This window comes from Pseudophryne corroboree, chromosome 1, assembly GCF_028390025.1.
Source record: "Pseudophryne corroboree isolate aPseCor3 chromosome 1, aPseCor3.hap2, whole genome shotgun sequence".
Classification (NCBI taxonomy): Eukaryota; Metazoa; Chordata; class Amphibia; order Anura; family Myobatrachidae; genus Pseudophryne; species Pseudophryne corroboree.
The window spans coordinates 140,354,324-140,381,227 of NC_086444.1; the positions used below are offsets into that span (position 1 = coordinate 140,354,324).

The following is a 26,904-nucleotide window of genomic DNA, read 5'->3' on the forward strand; positions in this document are numbered from 1 at the left end:
AATTCTCCTGCTTTTTCTCTCTCTGCCACATCCCCTGCTTTTTCTCTCTCTGCCACATCCCCTGCTTTTTCTCTCTCTGCCACATCCCCTGCTTTTTCTCTCTTTGCCATTTCCCCTGCCTTTTCTCTCTTTTCCACTTCCCCTGCCTTTTCTCCCTCTGCCACTTCCCCTGCCTTTTCTCCCTCTGCCACTTCCCCTGCCTTTTCTCCCTCTGCCACTTCCCCTGCCTTTTCTCCCTCTGCCATTTCCCCTGCCTTTTTCTCTCTCTGCCACATCCCCTGCTTTCTCTCTCTGCCACATCCCCTGCTTTTTCTCTCTCTGACACTTCCCCTGCCTTTTCTCTCTCTGCCATTTCTCTCTCTGCCATTTCCCCTGCCTTTTCTCCCTCTGCCACTTCCCCTGCCTTTTCTCCCTCTGCCACTTCCCCTGCCTTTTCTCCCTCTGCCACTTCCCCTGCCTTTTCTTTCTGCCACACCCTTCACTTCCCTGCTTTTTTTTTTTTACCGCACCCCCACTTCCCCTGCTCATCTCTCTCTCTGCCACACCCTCACTTCCCCTGCTAGTCTCTTTACCGTCACCCCATGCTTTCCCCTGGTTCGCTACCTCTTTCTGATTCTCTTCTCTCTCTGCCCCCTTTCCCTTGCTCTTCTTTCTTTGCTGCCACCCCCTAGATTTCCCTGCTCTTCACTGTGCTACCATCCTCCCCACTTAAAGATAAAATTAAATATGATGGTAAGAAAGTAACTCTGCAATATGGAAGGACAGTGGTGAAAATAGGCAGTTTTATTGCTGTTTGTCATAGGTAGTATAGCAGAATGTGCATTAAGTTTTTCTGTATAAATCTTTAGTATTTATAAATTTCTTTATAGCTCCATTACATAAATCGTATGAGAGAAAAGGAAAAATTGGTTTAGTGCGCCTTAAAATCCCTTTTGATTTCAGCATAAAATTCTTCTGTACATTGATCTTCAGCGTCTAGTAAATATAAACCTACTACAGGTTGAGTATCCCTTATCCAAAATGCTTGGGACCAGAGGTATTTTGGATATCGGATTTTTCCGTATTTTGGAGTAATTGCATACCATAATGAGATATGGTGATGGGACCTAAGTCTAAGCACAGAATGCATTTACGTTTCATATACACCTTATACACACAGCCTGAAGGTCATTTTAGCCAATATTTTTTATAACTTTGTGCATTAAACAAAGTGTCTCTACATTCACACAATTCATTTGTTTCATATACACCTTATACACAAAGTCTGAAGGTCATTTAATACAATATTTTTAATAACTTTGTGTATAAAAAAAAGTTTGGTTACATTGAGCCATCAGAAAACAAAGGTTTCACTATCTCAGTCTCACTCAAAAAAAGTCCGTATTTCGGAATATTCCGTATTTCGGAATATTTGGATATGGGATACTGAACCTGTACTTGCTTATGTTTTTGATTTTGAAATCTATTAAAATCTGCTGTTGCTGACACATCACAACCTAAATATGTGCGGTTATTGTTATACCTAATTTTTTAAAACATTTCTGCTAAACTTTCTTGAAACGTCTACGTATTTCACTAATTTAAAGGGGACATATGTGGGAAATGAGCAACTTTCAGAACATTTTCTTTTGTGTCCATATTTCAAAGTAGATGGATTTTAACAATTTGGTTTTGTATGTTTTTTTTTTTTTTTTTTCCTTTTCTTTTTTTTTTTTTTCCTTTTCTTTTTTTTTTTTGTGTGATTTTATATGTGCATTATTAGATGACTAGCCTGGCCAAGGCAGACCTGTTACACATGCCTGAGTAAGGCACTGTTTGCCATGCCACTAAACCAGCCGTCAAAGGGAAAAACTTCATGTGAGGATGAGCACGGAGTCTGACTGCCGAAGATGGATGCCCTGTCTCGTTGTTGTGTTTTTTTTTTTTTTTTGTTTCTTTCTTTTTTTTGTTTTGTTTTTTTAATACTCTTTTCATCTCTTTATACATAGTAGGTGTTTATATATTGTGGAATATATATTTGTAAAAAAGAAAATAACTTTATTTCTTGTATGATTTAATTGCTGAAATAGTTTTAGCCATGAATCATGCTACCTGACCATTACCATACAGTGTAATATTTTTAAACAATGTCCACTCTTTGTACAGTAATACTGTACAGCCAAGAGTATAACTATTGATATTTTCATGTCGTTATGTTTTGCACAATTGGATGATTTCTTGAGCTACATACATAATTTCTCACCGTAAAACAGTGGCGTCATCTGGGGTGCTCTATAATTTCTACAAGTATTCAGGCGCTGTTGCACATATATTTATGAGACTGTACTCTATAGATTTGTTCCTTTTTATGACCTTCATCAAGGATGTGCACTTGAGGAATGTCTCAACAGCGACTAGAAATACTGAAATGAAGACCTTTTTTGTTCACATAAATGAAGAATGACTATCGCTGCAACAATGTGTGTGTCTACCGCACTCTCTTTATATATATATATATATATATATATATATATATATATATACACATACACACACACACACACACACACACACACTTGACATCCTGGTGGTCCCTTAACACTCAGGAGAATGGCGCCGGAACACAGACAGCCGACATCCTGAAGGTAAGTATTCGGTTACCTGCTATGGTTATGGCCCGAGGTGGGGGCTTAGGTTTAGGCCCTAGGGGAGGACGGGTGGTGATTAGCCAGAGCCGAAACCACCAGAGGTTTAGGGTAGTGGATGGGAGAGGGTTAGAATACTCACCCTGTTTGATATCGGCATCTTCGGTGTCGGTATGCTGCTGTCGGTCATCTGATTGCCGGGATCCCGGCCGCCGGTATTACATACCGAACCCATATATATAATATAATAATTTGTATGTATAATATATAATATCTTTGATGCTTGTTATGTGTAGTTTGTAACTTTCTCAAAATTTGCATGTTTGTCCTATTTAAGTAAAATCTTGTAAAATGTTGATTGTTCAGGAAAGAACTAGCCAATCCATTTATTTTGGGATTCTTTGATGATTACTTTGAAGCCTAAGGGATGGAAATAGGTCCTGTGATTACTTTGCTGTGGTGATTACAGTGGCTGGTGACTGTTTTTCTTTTATACACGCGATCTTGTGCTACAGCTCCAAAACCTGATGTAGTATAAAGGGACGTTGCTGAGTGATGTCATGTGGACATATTTGCAGATGGGATACGGCCGTTAGGTCGACACAGCTTAGGTCGACAGTCAATTGGTCGACCACTGAATGTCTACATGGTCATTAGGTCGACAGGTGAAAAGGTCGACATGAGTTTTCACGTTTTTTCTTCTTCATTTTTTGGATTTTTTTCATACTTAATGATCCACGTGGACTACGATTGGAACGGTAACCTGTGCCGAGCGGAGTGAGGCACTTTGCCCAAAGCATGGCGAGCGGACACGGTGCACTAATTGGGGTTCCCCGTCACTTTACGAAGAAAACAACGCCAAAAAAGTAAAAATAACTTTTTGACCTGTCAACCTAATTTGTCTCTACCCAACGACCCATACTCCTGCAGATATTGTGATTTTCTACTTAAATGTATACTTGAGAACAAGCGATTCCTGTACATACATTTCACATTGTGAGACGAGGATGGGGACTGACGTGATCCCATTTAGGCCACCTGCACCTTTGGTAAAGCAAATGTAGATTAAGTACGTCTTTAATACAGTCTCCAAAATTGGGGAATATTTATCATTTCTTTCTTTGTGTGTTTCTAAATAATAGTTTTATATCTTACCCTTTTTTTGAAGTTCATACTTGTCCCTTTAGCTCTTATAAATTTATTTAATTGAATCCAGACAATTTGCTACAACTATAACAGTCCGCGCACCTCTGATTTCCTCTGTGTGCGAATTCTTCCTGGTCATCCTGCTCGGTCAGCCTGTGCAACTTACCACTGTGTTCACAGGCTGCCAGGCACATTTGTAGAACAGCTATTGATTGTACGGCTAATGCTATTCCTACAGCTTACAAATACTTAATTATTGATTATTGTTCTCATCTATAGCTCATTCCAACTTTTATTATCGATATTCTGCATTACAGCGAAACTTAGCTTTGCGTTAAAATCGTTTTTTCACCCTAATCTATTTTGTAATCGTTATAACATGTTGGACGTTTGTAGAACTAAGAAAAAAAACAAAAACCTTTTCTCTTGTAAATGAAAGTATTCATTGCGTTCTTCCACAGTCTGCATGTCAAGCACCCGAAAATCGCGATTTACCTTTGGGGTGTCCTGGCTTGCTGCATGCTGGGATGTTCTGCTAATGACCTGAGGTATTCAACCGTTGCAGGCTCGCTGCTTAATGGCCACTGTTTTGCTATAACAGGCAGACTGGATTGAAACTATACTTTGTGTACTGGGTAAAATAAATATACAGAGTTGCGGAGACCATGACTGGACCATTTTACTTGGACTCCAGCCAACTAACTTATATTAGTGACCACTTTGGCCCCGCATATTGCCCTGGTCTATGAGCTAATCCTGAACAGCTGCGGAAACACACATGTACGGAGTGCTGGAAGAGCTTTCTTGTACAGGTGACATTAAGGAAATTGTTTCCTTTTTATTGTATTTTTCATCAAAATAATTTGTTTCAAACTGAGCATTTAATCATCCCATACATAATCCTGCAGATGATGCCGTTTAATTGTGAAATACACCTGTATTCCTATAGAACTTTTACTTCTGCGTTATGTTTGTACCGCTTGCCATTGCTAACAAGCTGGTCATGTTCCTTTTGCTTTGTCCTCTACTCTAGTTTGCTTTACATCTCCTAGCATGTCTTTTACAGAGTCATTAGCGGCGAGGGAAGCTAACACTTGTACTCTTTGCTGCCTAGGATCTATAAATGACCTTTTCCCCTGGACACTGCCGTATGTTTGCTTCCTAATTATTTTTAAGAGGTAATCATGGTATTGCTTAGTCAGCGGAGCAGCTGATCCAGCAAATACAAAAGTAGTGTATGTGTACCCATTTATCACTATAACATGAATCCCTTCATGTGGACTTGTTCCTTGTAAAAGGTGATACAAAGTCCCACAATTGGCTTGTGATTGGTCCTCCTCCAATCCATCCCTTTTCCGCCATTTTAAGGCATGCAGCAGGTGTCCCCAGGACTGGGAGTGGTTTTCGCTGTAGTACTAATTTTGTGAGGCCATTTATCATTAAATATTTACATAATATTCCCCCAAAACACCTGTTATCAGTGGATACCCACAAATATTAAGTATGACCTACATGTATGAAGGAAGGAAGTGTGATTTTTGCCTCTCTGCCGAGCGTTTCTGTAGGTGTTACCAGTGAAGGCAGTACAAATCAAGAATTGAACCCTCTCCAAAAAGAAACCCGTCCTCTCCTCCCCTCAGGGTTCAGTTGTTGCTTTGTCCTGCTGTGTTGAGGATAGGACAGTAGTATAGTTAGTGCAGTGTGTCCAGTCATTCTGAACTGACCAACCTGTTTCATGCTCTGATCGCTACACCATTAGGTTTATGCAGGCTGCACTTAAAGGGGATTTCTTTTCGGGTCTATTAGGACTAATTAGATTAATAGTCTGTTTTCAGGCCCTGCGACAGTGTTGACACACAGGTCATGGAACTTATCCTGGATTCTGGGTGTTAACGTCCGAAAACAGATAAGTATAACGGGTGAGAAAAGGTGCTCTGATTGAATAACCCCAAAGCTACGAACCTTTTACCCCTGTTAAATTAATGGGGCTAATTGAATTCCACTCTTAGGGGCCATACAGATGGGGAGATGTGTGCTGAGCGAGGAGGGGGGGGGAGGGAGTACACGGGGGGCCGCTCATTTCACCCATCTGTGAAATGAGCGACCTGCTAGATTGTGCCTGCATGCTGGCCAATCTAGCACCGACGATAGTGATGCGCGGGACAGCGAATCGCTGGCACCCCTACACACGCAGCGATGTGTCCCTAATTTCTAAGCAGTCTAGTCAGATTGCTTAGAAATTAAGTGAACGTCGCTCCGTGTGTACCCCCCTTAAAATGCTAACATTAGTCCTTACCAATTTCTTCTAATACACAAATATTGGAAAGCTGCTCAATCAGATGTAATATCAGTCAGGTGCTAAAAGGGAGGGGTAATTCTGTGTAAGAAAAAACTATTTGTGTTCCCTAATGCACACTGAGAGTAATAATACTACATAATAATCAGATAATACGGAGATCTTAGTTGCGTATATCTGCAGATATAGGGTTAAGCCCCCAGGCCGATCGACAAGGCTTCTCCGTCACTGGGGATCCCTAATACTAGGTATGGGTCGAGGGTGCAGGACCCCATCATGCCGGCACAGGTCGGCTACCCCAGGTCAGCACACAGGTGAAAATTAATAAGGGTTAATAAGAAGCACAGAAGTGCTATATAAGTGAAGTGTGATTAAAATACAAAAATATATACAAAGTGATAGGGAAAATCATGAGTGTTAATAAAGTGTTAGGGTGTGCCGTCCTGAAGCCACCCAGCCATACCGACACAGGGGCCACCGCACCCCACACCCACCCCATAGTAATTACATATATGTCTGGGTCTAAATGCCCAGTGTAAGGCCACATGATAATGGCTCCTACAGCATCTGAGAGCCAGCTTACTTGGAGATACCCCTGGCTTCCCCAATGGCACTCTGGAGTCAGCAATCCCTCCTAATGCTGACCCATCCATGCCTCTCTAAATACAATGCACAAATATTGGAAAGCTGCTCAATCAGATGTAATATCAGTCAGGTGCTAAAAGGGAGGGGAGAAGCCTTGTCGATCGGCCTGGGGGCTTAACCCTATATCTGCAGATATACGCAACTAAGATCTCCGTATTATCCAATTTCTTCTAATATCGTGTTGTTACAGCTTACAGACTGCTTTCATGTGTACAAATATTACTTGTGAAACAGACTGCCTCTTATACAGTGTGCAGTACATTCTCCCTAAATCTACTTTAACTGTTTATTATGGGTGTTCGGTCAACTGCATTAATGTTAGCAGGCACATATATGTTTTCCTCTAAAATAGTAATAAAATGGAGGGAAACTGATGCAGTATAATGGCTGGAAAATCTGCTGTATATGTCCTGTTAGGTTAGTAGGAAAGGGACATATTTTCCATTTTCTTTGGCAGAGTTGTCTGCTCTGATCTTTCAGTGTTACCGTGTAGTTACTGAATCTTCTCTGCTTTTTAATCAGACTTCAGATCACTTAAGTGAGCTATGCGTGTATACGACCTATTCAGTGTTTTCACCATACAGTACATCAAGTAAGATTTTTGTTAAAGCAGAAGCATTTCCACAGTGTACAACCCAGTGGATGCAATATTCATACAGTCCACCTCTGTTTTACACCACCTGTGGTCCTGTTATTCTAGTAACAGATTACATCTCACATAAAATGATCACAGAATATTCTATTTAATTTGCATGCTTTACAGAGAATGACACTGGTACAGAAAAATAGCAAAAAAAGGATGTAACAAACACTTTCATCGCTCATCTGCAAGTTCAAAAGCAGTTCTTCCAAAAATCAATGCGAGGTTGGAACTGGATTGCAAATAAAATTTGCAGTGTGAGTTCGCCATGAGGATGGCTTGCAGGAAGCAACTCTCTCCTATCTGACCCTATAGTAGTGTGAGTAAAGTCTACATAGATAGCGGGCATATAACAACATTTCCCATCATGTATAAAACTTGGCTCATAGTATGAGGTAACTAGCAGTCACACTTTAATCAAATTACGTATAGGACTGCCAGATACAATCGCAGAAAAAGTTGTAAGAGGCAGAAAAAAAAATATGATCATTATACACCAGAAACCATATTATGTGGCATTTATCTGTACCCCAGAATTTTTAAAAGACTAATATTATGGAAAACGCTTGCTATCAGTTCCAGCCATTTATGAAAAGTGCAAAAATCCGCCAACTGCTGCCTTTAAAAAAAAAAAAAAACTCCAGTACTTTCCTTATGGCAACTAGCAGCCTTCTGTATGGTCCTGCTATCTCTGTTGCCACTTTTTTGGAATTCCATGATGGTTTCCCCACTTTTTTATGCACTTCTCCCTGGTCGCATTTTGTTGAAAAGTTGTGCAACCTCGCCGTGGCCACTGCAAATTGGCATTTCTCATTGGATCTTGCATTTCTTGGGTGCGCAAATTTAGTGATTTTCTTCCATTGGTTTATAACTTACAGTATATGTCGTGTCATTAAACGGATATTTCCTAAGTCTCGGAATGACCTGTTGATGCAAGTCTGTCAGTGTCCTCCTCCTGCATGAAACAGCTGTATATTGCAAGTTCTCACATTTCCCAGTAACTGATTTTCACATTCCTGTCACCAAAGACATTTCAGCAGCTCTGTTTGTGTTGGCTGGAATGGACAATATAGCTTTCTAGTTCTGCAGTAGATCTTGGTGAATTTATTCCAGGATTAATGTAAGCAGTGGTTTACGTCTTTCCATCTTGCATATATTCTTCCACAAGTGATCAAGTAAATGAAAAGCGTAAATATTCCATGTACGTGAGGTGGTGTTATAGGCTGGAAGGTATTCAGGACAGTCCATTTTCCTACAGCAGCCTTTTGGATTATTTGACTTTCTCATTCCTGCTTTTCCGGCTTACTTTAGGGGTTTATCATTCTTTTTAATTTAGTTTTTGCCCACTCTATTTTGAAGAACCAACTTTGTAATGTCTTAATACATTGCACTAACAGGCAGGACAGGTAGAGAAATGTCTCATTAAATCCTGTACTCCTAGATCTGTATCGTCAGTGTATTTTGTCCTACCCTTATTTTTTGGGGGAAATGGAGTATATTCTATAGATCCCTGCCGGCTTGTCTCGTGCATTTCTCTGGCAGTCAATTTTCCATCAACTTCTCCACCTCTACTACTCTATTAATGGAAAGCCGAATCCAGAGGTGTGCAGATTGCTAATTATTGTTCTTATGTCCTGCCCCTGCTGGTGAAGGTAGCCCACCTGTAGTATGCACAGGAAGGGGCCTGCAGGGAAAATAAGGTATATGAATACATTTTTATTTACAAATATCTGGATCTTTTATATTTCATTACACCATATTCTGCAGTAATAAAGCAAAGTGTTTTATGGTTTTTTGTTTTTCTCTTGACGTCCATTTCAGACAATTTGAGGTTAACAAGCGATATGTTACATTGTAGACACTGTAGTCCTCCCCTATTAGGATAAACCAAAAGGTTGGTTTTTTTTGCTCTGGAACATCTTAATGTTACTGTACATTCATGTTCTCATTACTTTTACATTCAGTCGTGTTTTAGGTTTTACAGCATTTAAAAACCTTTAAAATACAAATCAGTAAGTTTATTCGATCTATTTAACTAAAATCGTTAACCTAATCCCAGTTGTAATTTATTTTAACCAGTTTATCTGTACAAACTGAAATCTAAACTGCAGAACAAAAATAAAGCTGTCAGTATTTGTGGGTTGCATTCAAAGCAGCCAGTATTTACCCTGCATGCACAAAAATAAATCTGTTTGTACCCCTTGCATCATAACATTGTTCTGGAGAGACGGCAGCATAGGTTACTCTCCTGCGTTTGGTTTAACGGATATATCATCTATATTAGTTAGAGCTGACAAGGATTTTTTTTTACTTTCAAATTGTGGGAAACATACAAGAAAGATCAGTTACATTGTATCTATTGCTTTTAGGAACTATTCCCTTCAGTTGATGCAGCTCTGGTAACATTTTGTCTTTCTCTGTCCCGTCCCTTACCAGTGCTCCGATAGTTAGAGATTGACATTAATATGCCGTTTGAGATATTGTGTACTGGTATTTGTATTATTTCCGTTGCCCATTACTAATTTAAAAACGCTCCATTGATCAGGTGCACTTAAATGTGCCATTGTTGTATGTAGCCGTTTTGGTCTGCTGGCATATTAGCATATATGCATCATGTACTCTCTGGCCAACCAGCAGCATCAACCCAGGTATATAGAACCCTGTACGTAACACTTCCAGCACTAGTCGTTTTTGTGTCTTGCTGCAGTTGGGGAATTGCAGGTTTTGTTGGTTCTAGTCTATTGGGAAAATAGTCTATTTCTATTCCGTTTTATGCTTTTTGTAATAGCACGTTCAGCTTTTATACAGTAGTGTGATGGCTACTGTGATCTCTTGAGTTAGGGCAACAGGAAAGCATTTGGAGAAAGCTGGGATGCCATTTATACAGCATACACGGCAATGTATTCTTGCTACTTTATACGTAATGCAGCATTTAATGTTAATAATTGGTGTTGTAACTTCATAGCACTTGGTGTAATGTCCTGTATTCCTTTTTCTAGTGTTCCGTTCCTTCTCCATTGCTGCACTACCTTTCTTACTGCTGGAACCCTTAATGTTATACATTCCAAAATGAATGCATTACACTTCTGACAGGGTGTGGTATTGAAAGTCGACAGTAACTAGGTCGACAATGTCTAGGTCGACCACTATTGGTCGACAGTAACTAGGTCAACAGGGTGTCTAGGTCGACCGGGTCTTTAGGTCGACATATTCTAGGTCGACAGGCCTAAAAGTTCGACATGAGTTTTTAATGTTATTTTGGTGTCGTTTTCTTCGTAGAGTGACCGGGAACCCCAATTAGTGCACCGCGTCCCCTCGCATGGCTCGCTTCGCTCGCCATGCTTCGGGCATGGTGCCTTCACTCCACTACCACTTCGCTCGGCACAGATTACCGTTCCAATCGTAGTCCACGTGGATCGTTAAGTATGAAAAGGTAAAAAAAAGAAAAAAATTGTGAAAAGCTCATGTCGACCTTTTGACCTGTCGACCTAGAACATGTCGACTTAAAGACCCTGTCGACCAATAGTGGTCGACCTAGACATTGTCGACCTAGTTACTGTCGACTTCCAGTCCGGATCCCTTTCTGACACTCTGGACCCCAGATTTAGATCCCCATTTAGCTTCTGACCCACAGGTTTCCCACTTACAGTATGATGGGATATCTGGTCATCGAGGCAAGTCCAAAGCATTCATGTACATATTACAGGCATTTCATGTCTGGAAGGATTTCACCGTTCCTTACCAGCCTTGCATGATTTTATCTAATCTACCATAATCACCATCAGAACTTAATGTACCCTCTCCTTGGATTTTTATAGAACTTTTAATTGTTAAGAACACTGTAGTTTGCAAATAACTAATGCAAATATATTGCTAAATAATCATGGTGGAGAAGGAATTGCTATTTAAATCGGACTTGTTTTCATTCTCCCTTTTATTTTTTTTTATTTTTTTTTACTTTACTTTTGGTTTATTTTAACAAATTTGGTAACTTGCATTTTTTGGGGATTGAACTTTAAAAAATGTTCTTCTTTTCTGTATCTGATGTTCTGTGTGCTATTAGTGATGCAGCCAACACGAACGGTTGTCATGTGTAACACATCTTTCGATCAGCGTGAAAACAACGCCCTGGGAAATGGCTCCATGCTTGATATCGTTTGGTTCATGAACCTTAAGTTTCCAGTACAGGTGACCCATAGTTCAAAGTGTTCAATAATTGTCTATTCAGTTATATAAGTAAAATTCCATTTGATGAGATTTAGTATTTGAAGCTTTACTCACTTTTGTTTTGTTTCCTTGTAGACCAGGGTAATAACAGGAGGGGAGAAATTTACCTTAAGTTCTTATTCTTTCTTACTAAGGCTATGATAGTTCCTTTTTTTTCTTTGTTTATGTAGTATTTTTAAGTGAGGAGGAGTAACAGGACATTCAACCTCCATGTAGTAACATTGTGTTTTTATTCTTTTGTGCAGGTAAAATACCAGAAGAAGCCAAGGCCCTCTCTCTTTTGGCACCTGCTCCTTCTTTATCAAGCCTGCTTCCTGGCGCAGGTCTGCTCCCTATCCCTACTCCTTCTCAAGCTTCCCTAGCATCAGTAAGTATTGCAATACTTTACTTTGTTGCAACAATGTCACGGAACTTAAAACAGCAATCCCACATTGACTGGGGGTGAAATGTAATTGGTTGTGAGAATCAGAAAGTGAGAGATTTTGGTAACATTCTCCTGTTTTTTTTCTCTAGCATCCATAAGGGATATTGGGGAAATCTAGTACGATGGGATATAGATGGGGTCCAAAGGAGCCAGTGCACTTTAAATTTCTTCAACTGGGTGTGCTGGCTCCTCCCCTCTATGCCCCCACCAACAGGCAGTTTAGAAAAAAGTGCCCCCAGGAGAGGATGCACATCTCTGAGCTCCAGAGAGTTTCTTCAATTGTTTTGTTTTCTGTTTGTTATTTTCGTTATGTTGTTTTTGGCAACAGCACACCGGCCTTACGAGGTGCAGAGCCGCTTCCCCGCTGCATGACCACCGTCTTGAGGGGGGGTGGTTGTTCAGCGGGGCACTGCGCCTTGGCTATTACAGCCGCAGCATGCCGCACACCCCTAACGTTGCCTGAAGGTGACATCGGTGGGGAGTACAAACTGGGGGCCCCACTAGGGGGGACCCCCAGTTCAAAGTGCGGCTGACCACGGGCGCGACGTACGGGACCCTCCCGAGGGGGTCCCGCTAAGATCCCCTGTGTGGAAACTGGCACAAATGCTTGACTAAACACTTGTGAGGTTTTGAGCAAAAACTGAGACTTTTTACCAGTATAATACTACGAGGTATCTCTGGCGCCATTGGAGGGGGCGGAGCTACCTCAGAGCAGGACATGAGGCATTTTGGCGCCTTCCTCTGCTTACTGCAGCTGCAGACAGCACACACAGCGCTTCCTGATCCTCAGACACGCTGGATATCTGGTACAGGGTGTAGCAAAGGGGGAGAACCACTTGTGTACACTATATAAATCCTATTTAAGATAGAAATAGTTAGTGTTTACAGTATTATAGTGAGCTGACAGCCTCACTGGGGCTGTGCAGCTCAGGATGTTCTGGTGTCCTCTCTCTATCTCTCGTCACATACAGTAGAGCAGGCTTGCAGCATCACGGTCTGTGTGTATGTTGTTGTCCTTACTGTGAAACATGGGTAAACACAAATTGCAGTGTATGTCACACCAGATTCTCTCCATTATCTACTGATTCTGTTTCATGTGAACAATGCAGTCAATATTCACAAATCAGTGAATGGGCTGGGGTAAAGGGTCCAGAGCCCCACTGGTTAGGGTCTCTTAGGACTATGATGTCAGATATGTCATCCCAGCTCACTGCTAATGTGCAGAAGACTCAGCTACTACAACAAGCTGTTGCAGATTTAGCTGCTAGGGCAGATGTACAACCCCCAACCTATCTCATGCAGGTCCACAGAAGCGTGGTTTACCTGCTCTGCTCTCTGATACAGATGATATACAGGAGGATGGAGGTGACCTGGATCCCGTTAGTGGGGATCCTGATTCTGCCCAGGGTATTGAACCCCTAATTCTGGCTATAGGGACGTGTTAAAGCTCCCTCTAGAGGACGCTGCGTCACAGCAGTCGTTTTTCTTTGTGCAAAACAAGCCTAGTATCACTTTCCCTGACTCTACAGAGTTAGATGACCTATTCAAACTGGCCTGGAAAAATCCAGACAAAAAATTCCATGTGTCCAAAAAGGTTTTGCGCACTTTCCCATTTGCTCCTGAAGGTAGAAAATTTTGGGAGGAACCCCCTGGGGTGAATGTATCAGTCTCTCGCCTGTCTAAGGCGGTGCTGCCTGCCCCGAGTTCCGTAACTATGAAGGATCCTGGGGATAGGATGATAGAAGCTACCCTAAAGTCTATATACACAGCAGCCGGTATATCACAAAGACCGGTCATTGCGGGTTGCTGGATGACCCATGCCATTCATTCCTGGGCCATTCAAATTCAAGGGGGCCTCTCGGGAGATATGCCCTTAGTTACTATAGTGACTCTCCTAAAAACACATTCAGGACACTACACGTGTCCTCTGTGATTCACTCAGGGAGATGGGGAACATTAATGCTCGGACTTCTGCCATGGTAGTGTCGGCGCGCAGGGCCTTGTGGTTGCGTCAGTGGATTGCGGACGCAGAATCCAAACGTAGTGTGGAATCCCTCCCCTTTTCTGAGGAATGGATTTTTGGGGTCGAGTTGGATACCTGGATTTCCAAAGTTACGGCTGGGGAAATCCACGTTTCTCCCAACTGGGGCCCCGCCGGAGAGACGCTCCTATCCGGGGCCGTCTGTTCAGTCCTTTCGGTCTCACAGATTTCGATCTAAGGCCAGAGGTGCCTCCAATGCAACTAGAGGCACCAGAGGTAAGTCCAGAAAACCTGCAAGCACCAGTTCTCAGGAACAGTCCGCCGGTTCCGCTGCGACTAAGGCTTCAGCATGACTGTGCCCACCCAGCCCGAGGGGATCTCGAGGTGGGAGCTCGACTGCGTCACTTCAGCCGTGTCTGGGAGACTTCCTGCCAGGATGCCTGGGTCAGATCTCGTTTCTCAGGGCTACAAGCTGGAGTTCGACAGTACTCCGAGCCCCCCACCCTCCCGCCCCAACGATTTTTAATTCAAGCCTACCAGCTTTGGAGGATATGCAAGCTATGTTGCAACAGGCAATCCGAAAGTTGGTCCAGTCCTGCGTCATTGTTCCAGTACCACTACAGCAACGCGGCAAGGGGTTTTACTCAAACTGGTTTGTGGTGCCGAAACCGGACGGTTCGGTCAGACCCATTTTGAATCTCAAATCCTTAAATCCTTACTTGAAGGTGTTCAAGTACCAGATGGGATCCCTGCGAGCAGTGATTGCGGGCCTCAAAGAACAGGAATTTATGGTCTCCTTGGATATCAAGGACGCCCATCTCCATATTCCGATTTGGCCACCTCATCAGGCGTACCTGCGGTTTGCCCTACTGGACAATCACTTCCAATTCCAGGCTGTACCATTCGGCCTGTCCACAGCCCCGAGGGTATTCACGAAGGTGATGGCGGAGATGATGTTCCAACTCCGGGTCCCGGGGGTCAAGGTTATCCCTTATCTGGACACGATCCAGGTAGCTTTTGTTGCTCCATATTGAACGCACCATCCATATTCTGTCAGACCACTGGTAGATCCTCAACTTACAGAAGTCCCACCTGGAGCCAACTCAAATGCTTCTATTCCTGGGGATGTTGCTGGATACGGTGGCACAGAAGGTGTTTCTACCAGAGGACAAGGCAAAAAACACTTCAGGAGGTGATCCGCATGGTGCTCCGACCTACTCTATTGTCCGTCCATCTTTGCATAAGATTATTGGGAAAGATGGTTGCCTCAAACTAGGCAATCCAGTATGGGAGGTTCCATGCCAGAACATTTCAGTTGGATCTCTTGAGCAAGTGGTCCGGGACGCATCTACAGATCCACTGGATGATTCGGCTGTCACCTCAGGCCAGGATTTCCCTCCTGTGGTGGCTACAGTCCTCTAATCTCCTGGGAAGCCGAAGTTTCGGGATTCAGGATTGGATCCTCACGACGGATGCAAGTCTACGGGGATGAGGAGCTGTCACCCAAGAGGCATTACCAGGGCTGGTCGTCAGCCCACAAAGCCCTCCTTCCGATCAACATTCTGGAACTTCGGGCAATCTACAATGCTCTGCTTCAGGCCTTTCCTCTGCTCAAAGATCACGCGATCCAGGTACAGTAGGACAACGCCACGGTGGTGGCGTATATCAATCGTCAAGGAGGGACAGAAAGCAGAGTCTGCATGTGAGAGATGTAAAAAATTCTCCTCTGGGCGGAAAGAAATACAAGAGCAATGTCGGCAATCTTCATTCTCTGTGTGGACAGCTGGGAAGAGGACTTCCTGAGTCGTCACGATCTCCACCTGGGGGAGTGGGGGCTCCACCATCTGATGTTTCAGCAGATCACCGTTGCCCACAAATTAGACATAATGGCTTCTCGTCTCCACAAAAAACTTCCTTGGTATTGCTCACGAGCCAGGGACCCTTGGGCGAGTGCAGTGGGATGCACTGGCGTCGCCTTGGCCTTACCGGCTGGTCTACCTGTTTCCTCCGATTCCATTGCTCCCAAGGGTGCTCAAGCGAATCAGGAATCAGAGTCCAGGCAATTCTGATTGGCCTCGGAGGGCATGGTATGCAGATCTTCTGGACAGGTCTGTCGAAGACCCTTGGCCTCTACTACTAAGAAGCAATCTTCTTAAACAAGGACCGTTCGTCTACCTGGACTTACGGCGTCTTCATTTGACGGCATGGAGGTTGAGCGGAACATCCTAGCTCACATGGGCCTTTCTAAGAAGGTTTTTGCTACCATGGTTCAGGCCAGGAAACCTGTGACGTCAAAACACTATCATATCTGGAGGAGATATGTCTCTTGGTGCGAGGTTCGCACATATCCGCCCGCTTGGTTTCACTTGGGATGTTTCTTACGTTTCCTGCAGGCTAGTGTGGATAAGGGCTTACGTCTGGGTTCCATTAAGGTCCAGATTTCAGCCCTCTGCATTTTCTTCCATAAGAAATTGGCACTGTTGCCTGAAGTTCAGACCTTCTTGCAAGGGGTGCTCCACGTCCAACTTCCATTTGTGCCGCATACGGCACCCTGGGATATGAATAATGTGGTATTGGATATTCTGCAGTCCTCTTGGTTTGAACCTCTTATGACTGTTGAAGACAAGTACCTCACGTGGAAGGCGGTGATGTTGCTGGTCCTGGCTTCTGCTCGTCGTGTCTCCGAGTTGGGGGCCGTGTCGTGTGAAAGTCCGTACTTGGTCTTTTTTACGAGGACAGAGCAGAGCTCCGGACTAGACAGCAGTTTCTGCCGAAGGTTGGTCTCCGCGTTTCACTTGAATCAGCCTATTGTGATTCTGTCCAGTTTTGGTGCTTCTGCTTCTCAGGAGGCATTGGATGCTGTGCGAGCCTTGAAGATCTATGTCAAGCGAACGGCACGGATCAGAAAGACTGATTCTTTGTTCGTGTTCTATGATGCGCAGAAAAAGGGTTGTCCAGCTTCAAAGCAGTCCATTGCTCGTTGGATTAGGCTTACTATTAACAGGTCTATGTGTCGGCAGCCTTACCTGTTTCTAAGTCTCTGAAGGCCCACTCTACGAGATCAGTGGGTTCTTCCTGGGCGGCTGCCCGTGGAGTCTCGGCCTTACAACTTTGCCGAGCTGCTACCTGGTCCGGTAAGAACACCTTTGCAAAGTTCTACAAGTTTGATACCCTAGCCCAAGAGGATACCCAGTTTGGGCAGGCGGTACTGCAGACGTCTCCGCACGTTCCCGCCCGTTCTGGAAGCTTTGGGACGTTCCCATCGTACTAGATTTACCCAATATCCCTTATGGATGCTAGAGAAAATAGGATTTAAAATACCTACCGGTAAATCCTTTTCTCGTAGTCCATAAGGGATATTGGGCGCCCGCCTCAGTGCGTGGATTTTTCTGCAGGTTCTTGTTATGTAGTTACCTGTTCAGCTGTTGTTGTATGTTAGTGGTGGGCTGGTTTGTAAATCTCACCACTCTTTATCATATTTCCTTCTCTCATATGTCCCTTCTCCTTCGGGCACATTTTTGCCTATAACTGCCTGTGGGAGGGGGCATAGAGGGGAGGAGCCAGCACACCCAGTTGAAGAAATTTAAAGTGCACTGGCTCCTTTGGACCCCATCTATATCCCATCATACTAGATTTAACCCAATATCCATTATGGACTACGAGAAAAGGATTTACCAGTAGGTATTTAAATCCAATTATTTTTTTTTTAAAGTGTCAATCATTTACATGGCAAAATCGACCTGGTTTTGCCATGTGAATGATTGGCACTTTAAAAAAAAGGGATAATTTTACCAAAATCTCACTTTCTGATTCTCACACCCTATTACATTTGCCCCTTGATCTTTGTTTAAATAGCAAGTTAAATACCTGTTAAGTATCCATCTTAGCTGTCCTATTACAAAGCATTACCTCCCTTTCATAATCTCTCTGGAGCGCAGTAAAATATGGCTGCCGTTCATAAATAAAGAGGCTCTTAGGTCCCAGCTGGTTATGTGGTTGCAAAAAGAGAAGGAGGACAATCCTTTTAGTACATGGAGCAGATTGAGATCATATAGGCGTACCAAAGTCCCTCTGCTCCCTTCATAATGCTTCATGTGATATTGGTTGCCATGGTATTAACATGACACTGCAGAAACAGAATTCTACAATAATACTAGCCGCCTGAAGAAGCAAACCAAGGAAAAGTAGTAAACAATGATGTTATTCATTTCCAGAGTGATTTATGTTCCAAAAGAGAAAATGTTTATGTGGTAACTCTTTCATTTGGTGATGCTAAAATGATATAACTTCAAAATAGGTTTCAAACATAAGGCAGCATGAAAGTGAGTAACTGTATTTGTATATCATTCTACTGATTAGGTGCCAGTCTTCTTTAGTGCGTTTAATACTTTGGTTTATGGAATCAAAACAGCTGTGTAAAGAAATTCTTTTTCAACATGTATAACCAGAAAATATGTTTTACATTTGCAGGATAACAGTTACATATTTAATTTTTAATAATTTAAAGCTAGACAGTTTTCTTATGATGTGGGTTAGGGGCATAGGTGGTTAATTAAAGTGTAAAATGTCATCACCTGTAAAATAACTACATAGGCATGGTAGAGTTCAGTCCTTCTATATACCTTTCCTGTACAGTGATGCAAGAAAGTAGTCATCATGAAAATGAATACAGATAAAGTGGGTGCTAAAAAGATTATGTAGTAACTTAGATATTCATCAATAATATTAAACATAAATATAAATAAAACTCATTCGGCTGCCCACACAAAGAGGATCTGGATATCCTCAATAATAGGGGAATTAATGTGGGTGCACAATAGAAATTAAATTGTCAGCTGCTGGTTTGATATATTTATAAAAAAAATAATAATAAACAATATGCTAGCAATATAAATTCATAATATAAATACAGCACAACAATAAAAAATGATTTATAAAGATAATGTAAATATCTTTTACACAGAAAATTAGTAGTGCAATAGCTGGTTTGGTATAAACAAGTCAATAGAATGCATGCATATGCCGTTGGATAGTAGCAATAGTGGGAATCAAAGAACAGTCTGTTAATAATGGCAGTGTCTTTTAGTGAATAATAAAGGTGGTTAGTACTTCACCCTCCGTTTGAGTTTGAATACACATTGCTTTCTTGAGGGTTTGGAACTGATTTCCCTTTTTGCCTACTATTTGTATACGATGCTTATGCCATGATGTCACCTAACAATTTATCTGACTTTAGGTTCTTAGAAGAGAAAAAGTGGAAGTGCCATTGGTAAGGAAAACTACCTCAAACTTAATTCAATGTGTAATGTGAAATGTGTCCCAGTAGATGTATTGGTGTGGTCAGTAGCCTTTGGTATCACATGTGTAGGCCAAACTTTATTTAAAAACTACAAATCAAAACAGACTTGCAAAAGAAATGGGCCCATCACATGCTGGTCCTAACTGGAGAATTGGATTGACTTTCTACCTTATAGAACAGGGTTGAAATATTCAAACCTTTTAGTTTCACCGCTTAAGTAAAACTTGATTTCTCTAACGTCCTAAGTGGATGCTGGGGACTCCGTAAGGACCATGGGGGATAGCGGCTCCGCAGGAGACTGGGCACATCTAAAGAAAGCTTTAGGACTATCTGGTGTGCACTGGCTCCTCCCCCTATGACCCTCCTCCAAGCCTCAGTTAGATCTCTGTGCCCGAACGAGAAGGGTGCACACTAGGGGCTCTCCTGAGCTTCTTAGTGAAAGTTTTAGTTTAGGTTTTTTATTTTCAGTGAGACCTGCTGGCAACAGGCTCACTGCATCGAGGGACTAAGGGGAGAAGAAGCGAACTCACCTGCGTGCAGAGTGGATTGGGCTTCTTAGGCTACTGGACATTAGCTCCAGAGGGACGATCACAGGCCCAGCTTGGATGGGTCCCAGAGCCGCGCCGCCGGCCCCCTTACAGAGCCAGAAGGCAGAAGAGGTCCGGAAAATCGGCGGCAGAAGACGTCCTGTCTTCAACAAGGTAGCGCACAGCACTGCAGCTGTGCGCCATTGCTCTCAGCACACTTCATACTTCGGTCACTGAGGGTGCAGGGCGCTGGGGGGGGGCGCCCTGAGACGCAATAAAAACACCTTGGAGCCTATCTCCTCAGCACACTGGCGCCATTTTCCCTCACAGCTCCGTTGGAGGGAAGCTCCCTGTCTCTCCCCTGCAGTCACTACACTACAGAAAGGGTTAAAAAAAGAGAGGGGGGCACTAATTAGGCGCAGTATTAACTATACAGCAGCTATAAGGGGAAAAACACTTATATAAGGTTATCCCTGTATATATATATATATAGCGCTCTGGTGTGTGCTGGCAAACTCTCCCTCTGTCTCCCCAAAGGGCTAGTGGGGTCCTGTCCTCTATCAGAGCATTCCCTGTGTGTGTGCTGTATGTCGGTACTTTTGTGTCGACATGTATGAGGAGAAAAATGATGTGGAGACGGAGCAGATTGCCTGTAATAGTGATGTCACCCCCTAGGGGGTCGACACCTGAGTGGATGAACTGTTGGAAGGAATTACGTGACAGTGTCAGCTCTGTATAAAAGACAGTGGTTGACATGAGACAGCCGGCTACTCAGCTTGTGCCTGTCCAGACGTCTCATAGGCCGTCAGGGGCTCTAAAGCGCCCGTTACCTCAGATGGCAGATATAGACGCCGACACGGATACTGATTCCAGTGTCGACGGTGAAGAGACGAATGTGACTTCCAGTAGGGCCACACGTTACATGATTGAGGCAATGAAAAATGTTTTACACATTTCTGATAATACGAGTACCACCAAAAAAGGGGTATTATGTTCGGTGAGGAAAAACTACCTGTAGTTTTCCTGAATTTGAGAAATTAAATGAGGTGTGTGATGATGCGTGGGTTTCCCCCGATAACAACGGATAATTTCTAAAATGTTATTGGCATTATATCCTTTCCCGCCAGAGGTTAGGGTGCGTTGGGAAACACCCCCTAGGGGGGATAAAGCGCTCACACGCTTGTAAGGGCTCTACCTTCGCCTGAGATGGCCGCCCTTAAGGATCCTGCTGATAGAAAGCAGGAGGGTATCCTAAAAGGTATTTACACACATACTGGTGTTATACTGCGACCAGCAATCGCCTCAGCCTGGATGTGCAGTGCTGGGTTGGCGTGGTCGGATTCCCTGACTGAAAATATTGATACCCTAGATAGGGACAGTATATTTTTGCCTATAGAGCATTTAAAAGATGCATTTTTATATATGCGTGATGCACAGCGGAATATTTGCCGACTGGCATCAAGTCTAAGCGCGTTGTCCATTTCTACCAGTAGAGGGTTATGGACACGTCAGTGGTCAGGTGATGCGTATTCCAAACGGCATTTGGAAGTATTGCTTTATTAAGGGGAGTTATTTGGGGTCGGTCTTTCAGACCTGGTGGCCACGGCAACAGCTGGGAATTCCACGTTTGTACCCCAGGTCGCCTCTCAACATGAGAAGACGCCGTATTATCAGGCGCAGTCTTTTCGTGGACAAGCGGGCAAAAGGTTCCTCATTTCTGCCCCGTGACAGAGGGAGAGGAAAAAGGCTGCAGAAATCAGCCAGTTCCCAGGAACAGAAACCCTCTCCCGCCTCTGCCAAGCCCTCAGTATACGCTGGGGCTTTACAAGCAGAATCAGGCACGGTGGGGGGCCCGTCTCAATGAATTTCAGCGGGCAGTGGGCTCACTCGCAAGTAGACCCCTGGATCCTTCAGGTGATATCTCAGGGGTACAAATTAGAATTCGAGACGTCTCCCCCTCGCCGTTTCCTAAAGTCGGCTTTACCGATGTCTCCTTCTGACAGGGAGACAGTTTTGGAAGCCATTCACAAGCTGTATTCCCAGCAGGTGATAATCAAGATACCCCTCCTGCAACAGGGAACGGGGTATTATTCCACACTGTTGTGGTAGTGAAGCCGGACGGCTCGGTGAGACCGATTCTAAATCTAAAATCTTTGAACACTTACGTACAGAGGTTCAAATTCAAGATTGAGTCACTCAGAGCAGTGATTGCGAACCTGGAAGAAGGGGACTACATGTTGTCTCGGGACAACAAGGATGCTTACCTTCATGTCAAAATTTACCCTTCTCACCAAGGGTACCTCAGGTTTATGGTACAGAACTGTCACTATCAGTTCAGACGCTGCCGTACGGATGGTACACGGCACCCCGGGTCTTTACCAAGGTAATGGCCGAAATGATGATATTCCTTCGAAGGAAGTGAATTTTAGTTATCCCTTCCTTGGACAATTCCCTGATAAGGGTAAGATCCAGGGAACAGTTGGAGGTCGGTGTAGCACTATCTCAGGTAGTGTTGCGGCAGCACGATTGGATTCTCAATATTCCAAAATCGCACCTGGTTCCGACGACGTGTCTTCTGTTCCTAGGGATGATCCTGGACACAGTCCAGAAAAAGGTGTTTCTCCCGGAGGAGAAAGCCAGGGAGTTATCCGAGCTAGTCAGGAACCTCCTAAAAACCGAGCCAAGTCTCAGTGCATCAATGCACAAGGGTTCTGGGTAAAATGGTGGCTTCCTACGAAGCAATCCCATTCGGCAGATTCCACGCAAGAACTTTCCAGTGGGACCTGCTGGACAAATGGTCCGGATCGCATCTTCAGATGCATCAGCGGATAACCCTGTCACCAAGGACAAGGGTGTCCCTCCTGTGGGGGTTGCAGAGTGCTCATCTTCTAGAGGGCCGCAGATTAGGCATTCAGGACTGGGTCCTGGTAACCACGGATGCCAGCCTGCGAGGCTGGGGAGCAGTCACACAGGGAAGGAATATCCAGGGCTTATGGTCAAGCCTGGAGACATCACTTCACATAAATATCCTGAAGCTAAGGGACATTTACAATGCTCTAAGCTTAGCAAGACCTCTGCTTCAAGGTCAGCCGATGTTGATCCAGTCGGACAACATCACGGCAGTCACCCACGTAAACAGACAGGGTGGCACAAGAAGCAGGAGGGCAATGGCAGAAGCTGCAAGGATTCTTCGCTGGGCGGAAAATCATGTGATAGCACTGTCAGCAGTATTCATTCCGGGAGTGGACAACTGGGAAGCAGACTTCCTCAGCACGACCTCCACCCGGGAGAGTGGGGACTTCACCCAGAAGTCTTCCACATGATTAAAAACTCGACAGGTATTGCGCCAGGTCCAGGGACCCTCAGGCAATAAGCTGTAGACGCTCTGGTAACACCGTGGGTGTACCAGTCAGGGTATGTGTTCCCTCCTCTGCCTCTCATACCCAAGGTACTGAGATTGATAAGATGGAGAGGAGTAAGCACTATATTCGTGGTTCCGGATTGGCCAAGAAGGACTTGGTAACCGGAACTTCAGGAGATGCTCACGGAGGATCCGTGGCCTCTACCTCTAAGAAGGGACCTGCTCCAGCAAGGACCCTGTCTGTTCCAAGACTTACCGCGGCTGCGTTTGACGGCATGGCGGTTGAACGCCGAAACCTGAAGGAAAAAAGGCATTCCGGATGAAGTCATCCCTATCCTGATCAAAGCCAGGAAGGATGTAACCGCAAAAACATTATCACCGCAATTGGCGAAAATATGTTGCGTGGTGCGAGGCCAGTAAGGCCCGACGGAGGAAATTCAACTGGGTCGATTCCTACATTTCCTGCAAACAGGAGTGTCTATGGGCCTGAAATTGGGGTCCATTAAGGTTCAAATTTCGGCCCTGTCAATTTTCTTCCAAAAAGAACTAGCTTCAGTCCCTGAAGTTCAGACGTTGTAAAAGGGGTACTGCATATACAGCCTCCTTTTGTGCCTCCAGTGGCACTTTGGGATCTCAATGTAGTTTTGGGTTCCAAAAGTCACATTGGTTTGAACCACTTAAATCTGTGGAGTTAAAATATCTCACATGGAAAGTGGTCATGCTGTTGGCCCTGGCCTGGGCCAGGCGCGTGTCAGAATTGGCGGATTTATCCTGAAAAAGCCCTTATCTGATTTTCCATTCGGACAGGGCGGAATTGAGGACTCGTCCTCAGTTTCTCCCCAAGGTGGTTTCAGCGTCTCGCCTGAACCAACCTATTGGTGCCTGCGGCTACTAGGGACTTGGAGGCCTCCAAGTTGCTAGACGTTGTCAGTGCCCTGAAAATATATGTTTCCAGGACGGCTGGAGTCAGGAAATCTGACTCGCTGTTTATCCTGTGTGCACCCAACAAGCTGGGTGCTCCTGCTTCTAAGCAGACTATTGCTCGTTGGATTTGTAGTACAATTCAGCTTGCACATTCTGTGGCAGGCCTGCCACAGCCAAAAATCTGTAAATGCCCACTCCACAAGGAAGGTGGGCTCATCTTGGGCGGCTGCCCGAGGGGTCTCGGCTTTACAACTTTGCCGAGCAGCTACTTGGTCAGGAGCAAATACGTTTGTAAAATTCTACAAAATTGATATCCTGGCTGAGGAGGACCTGGAGTTCTCTCATTTGGTGCTGCAGAGTCATCCGCACTCTCCCGCCCGTTTGGGAGCTTTGGTATAATCCCCATGGTCCTTATGGAGTCCCCAGCATCCACTTAGGACGTTAGAGAAAATAAGAATTTACTTACCGATAATTCTATTTCTCATAGTCCGTAGTGGATGCTGGGCGCCCATCCCAAGTGCGGATTGTCTGCAATACTTGTACATAGTTATTGTTACAAAAATCGGGTTATTATTGTTGTGAGCCATCTTTCAGAGGCTCCTCTGTTATCATGCTGTTAACTGGGTTCAGATCACAGGTTATACGGTGTGATTGGTGTGGCTGGTATGAGTCTTACCTGGGATTCAAAATCCTTCCTTATTGTGTACGCTCGTCCAGGCACAGTATCCTAACTGAGGCTTGGAGGAGGGTCATAGGGGGAGGAGCCAGTGCACACCAGATAGTCCTAAAGCTTTCTTTAGATGTGCCCAGTCTCCTGCGGAGCCGCTATCCCCCATGGTCCTTACGGAGTCCCCAGCATCCACTACGGACTATGAGAAATAGAATTATCGGTAAGTAAATTCTTATTTTCTGTTTATAATTTAGTAAAACGAACTTAATCCTTAAGATCTTTATATATGCCATAGTCATCTGTTTCACCCAAATCTCATGTACTGAATATGGCACAGGGAGCATTCTCCATGCCAGTGTTTGTGATGGGGATGTTCACTCTACTCGTTAATATTTATAGCAGGCCAGAAAATGACAGGTTTCATACCGACGTGTAAAGGTGAATAAGGAAGAACCTAGATGTCTGCTTGCTTATGTTATCTGTTTCATGCACCTTTGTGTCTAAATGACAGGTGTGCTTTTAAGATGCATTTGGTTCCTATGAATGACTAGTCCCTAGCCATTTGTAACTGTTAATCATTTCATTTAAGATGAACAAATGATCTTTAAAGTCGCTGGTAACTTGTATTTATTTGTGTTGTCTATTCAGCTTAGTGTTCCATTTACCACACTGGCTGCAACGTTACCAACGCCACTGGAGCCAGTTATACCAGCTCTCGCCACAGTGCTTCCAGCTCTTACACCTGCCCTATCAGCACTTGGAGAACTGCCACAACCGCCTTTAATGGGCAATGTCGATCCCACAAAGGTTGATGAAATTAGGAGAACAATTTACGTTGGAAATTTAAATTCCCAGGTAGTAAGTTTCTGTGTCGCGTCTGTCCTTGTTGCTCTATGTGAAATCTATTTAAAAAGTCCTGTTGTGGATCAGTGCCTGCCATCCAACATGTACAGATTTCTTCTTCACTTACTGCGTGAAAGGTGTGACAGGATGTCTGTGAACTATTTATCCGAGGCTCTTCCGACAGCTATTTCTGTCCTAGATTACGCTGTACGATCAATGTGTTGTATATATTTTTGATTGGTTCAGTTGGTTTACACATTAGGTTTTGTCCTATTTTTTGTTACAATATGGAAGCTGTGTTAAGTAGCATTACAGTGCTCATTCTCTGGTTAATTTAAGTAACCTAGGCACCCCACCCCACCCCCCTTGAGTGGTGGTTACCCTTAATTGTTTGTCTCTCTGCTCTTTTGAAAGAATATTAAGTTAATAGTCCTTTTTCTCCTTCATCCACTAGTGGACACTGGAGCATATAGACCAGTGATGGCTAACCTTGACACACCAGCTGTTGTTGAACTATACATCCCAGCATGCCCTGCTACAGTTTTGCTATTTGGCCATTCTAAAACTGATGCAGAGCATGCTGGGATGTGTAGTTCAACAACAGCTGGAGTGTCAAGGTTAGCCATCACTGATATAGACAATGGGGTATAATTGGAGCCCTGGCAGTTTAAACTTATTTCATTAAGTGTAGCTGGCTCCTCCCTCTCTATATCCCTCCAAGCACAGTTTAGATTAGTGCCTCAAGGAGCCATATTTGTGCTACAGTACTATGTAAGTTACCTTGTTATAACAAGTGCATTTCGAATAAATCTAAGAGACCTGCTGTACACATGATTTTTGTTATGTTTTTCAGACTACAACAGCAGAACAGCTGCTGGAGTTCTTTAAGCAGGTTGGAGATGTCCGCTTTGTCCGTATGGCTGGGGACGAGACGCAACCCACACGGTTTGCTTTTGTGGAGTTTTCTGACCAGAATTCAGTGTCTAGAGCTTTGACCTTCAATGGCGTTATGTTTGGTGATAGACCCCTGAAGTAGGTTACTTCGTTCAACGGACAATATACGTTTTAAAATGCTTCTAATGCAAACCAGTTTGCTTCATAATTTGTGCTAAAATCTGTAATATGTCTCTGTTCACTGTAGCATATACAAGGGTCTTGATAGTGTTTAGAGCAAACCAATGTATTGACACTCAGTAAGTTATGTAGTTCTCCTTGACTGTTAGTTTTTTGAAGAGCCATATGTCACCTTCAGCTCCCTTATGTCCAAAACAAGTTCGTAAGTGATGGTCAACGACCT

General features: G+C 43.8%; 1 protein-coding gene across 5 annotated transcripts in view; it reads left to right on the forward strand.

The window, feature by feature from the left end:
• SREK1 (splicing regulatory glutamic acid and lysine rich protein 1) overlaps nucleotides 1-26,904 on the forward strand; it is a 207,634-nt gene that overhangs the window by 64,012 nt on the left and 116,718 nt on the right. For 3 of the 5 annotated variants that reach the window (XM_063963325.1, XM_063963311.1, XM_063963300.1), the window contains exons 3-6: nucleotides 11,824-11,945; nucleotides 19,220-19,252; nucleotides 25,413-25,622; nucleotides 26,461-26,639. In XM_063963325.1, coding sequence (XP_063819395.1) covers nucleotides 11,824-11,945; nucleotides 19,220-19,252; nucleotides 25,413-25,622; nucleotides 26,461-26,639 — 544 coding nt within the window. The remainder of the gene's footprint in view (nucleotides 1-11,823; nucleotides 11,946-19,219; nucleotides 19,253-25,412; nucleotides 25,623-26,460; nucleotides 26,640-26,904) is intronic. The other 2 variants (XM_063963318.1, XM_063963306.1) reach the window with 1 other exon arrangement.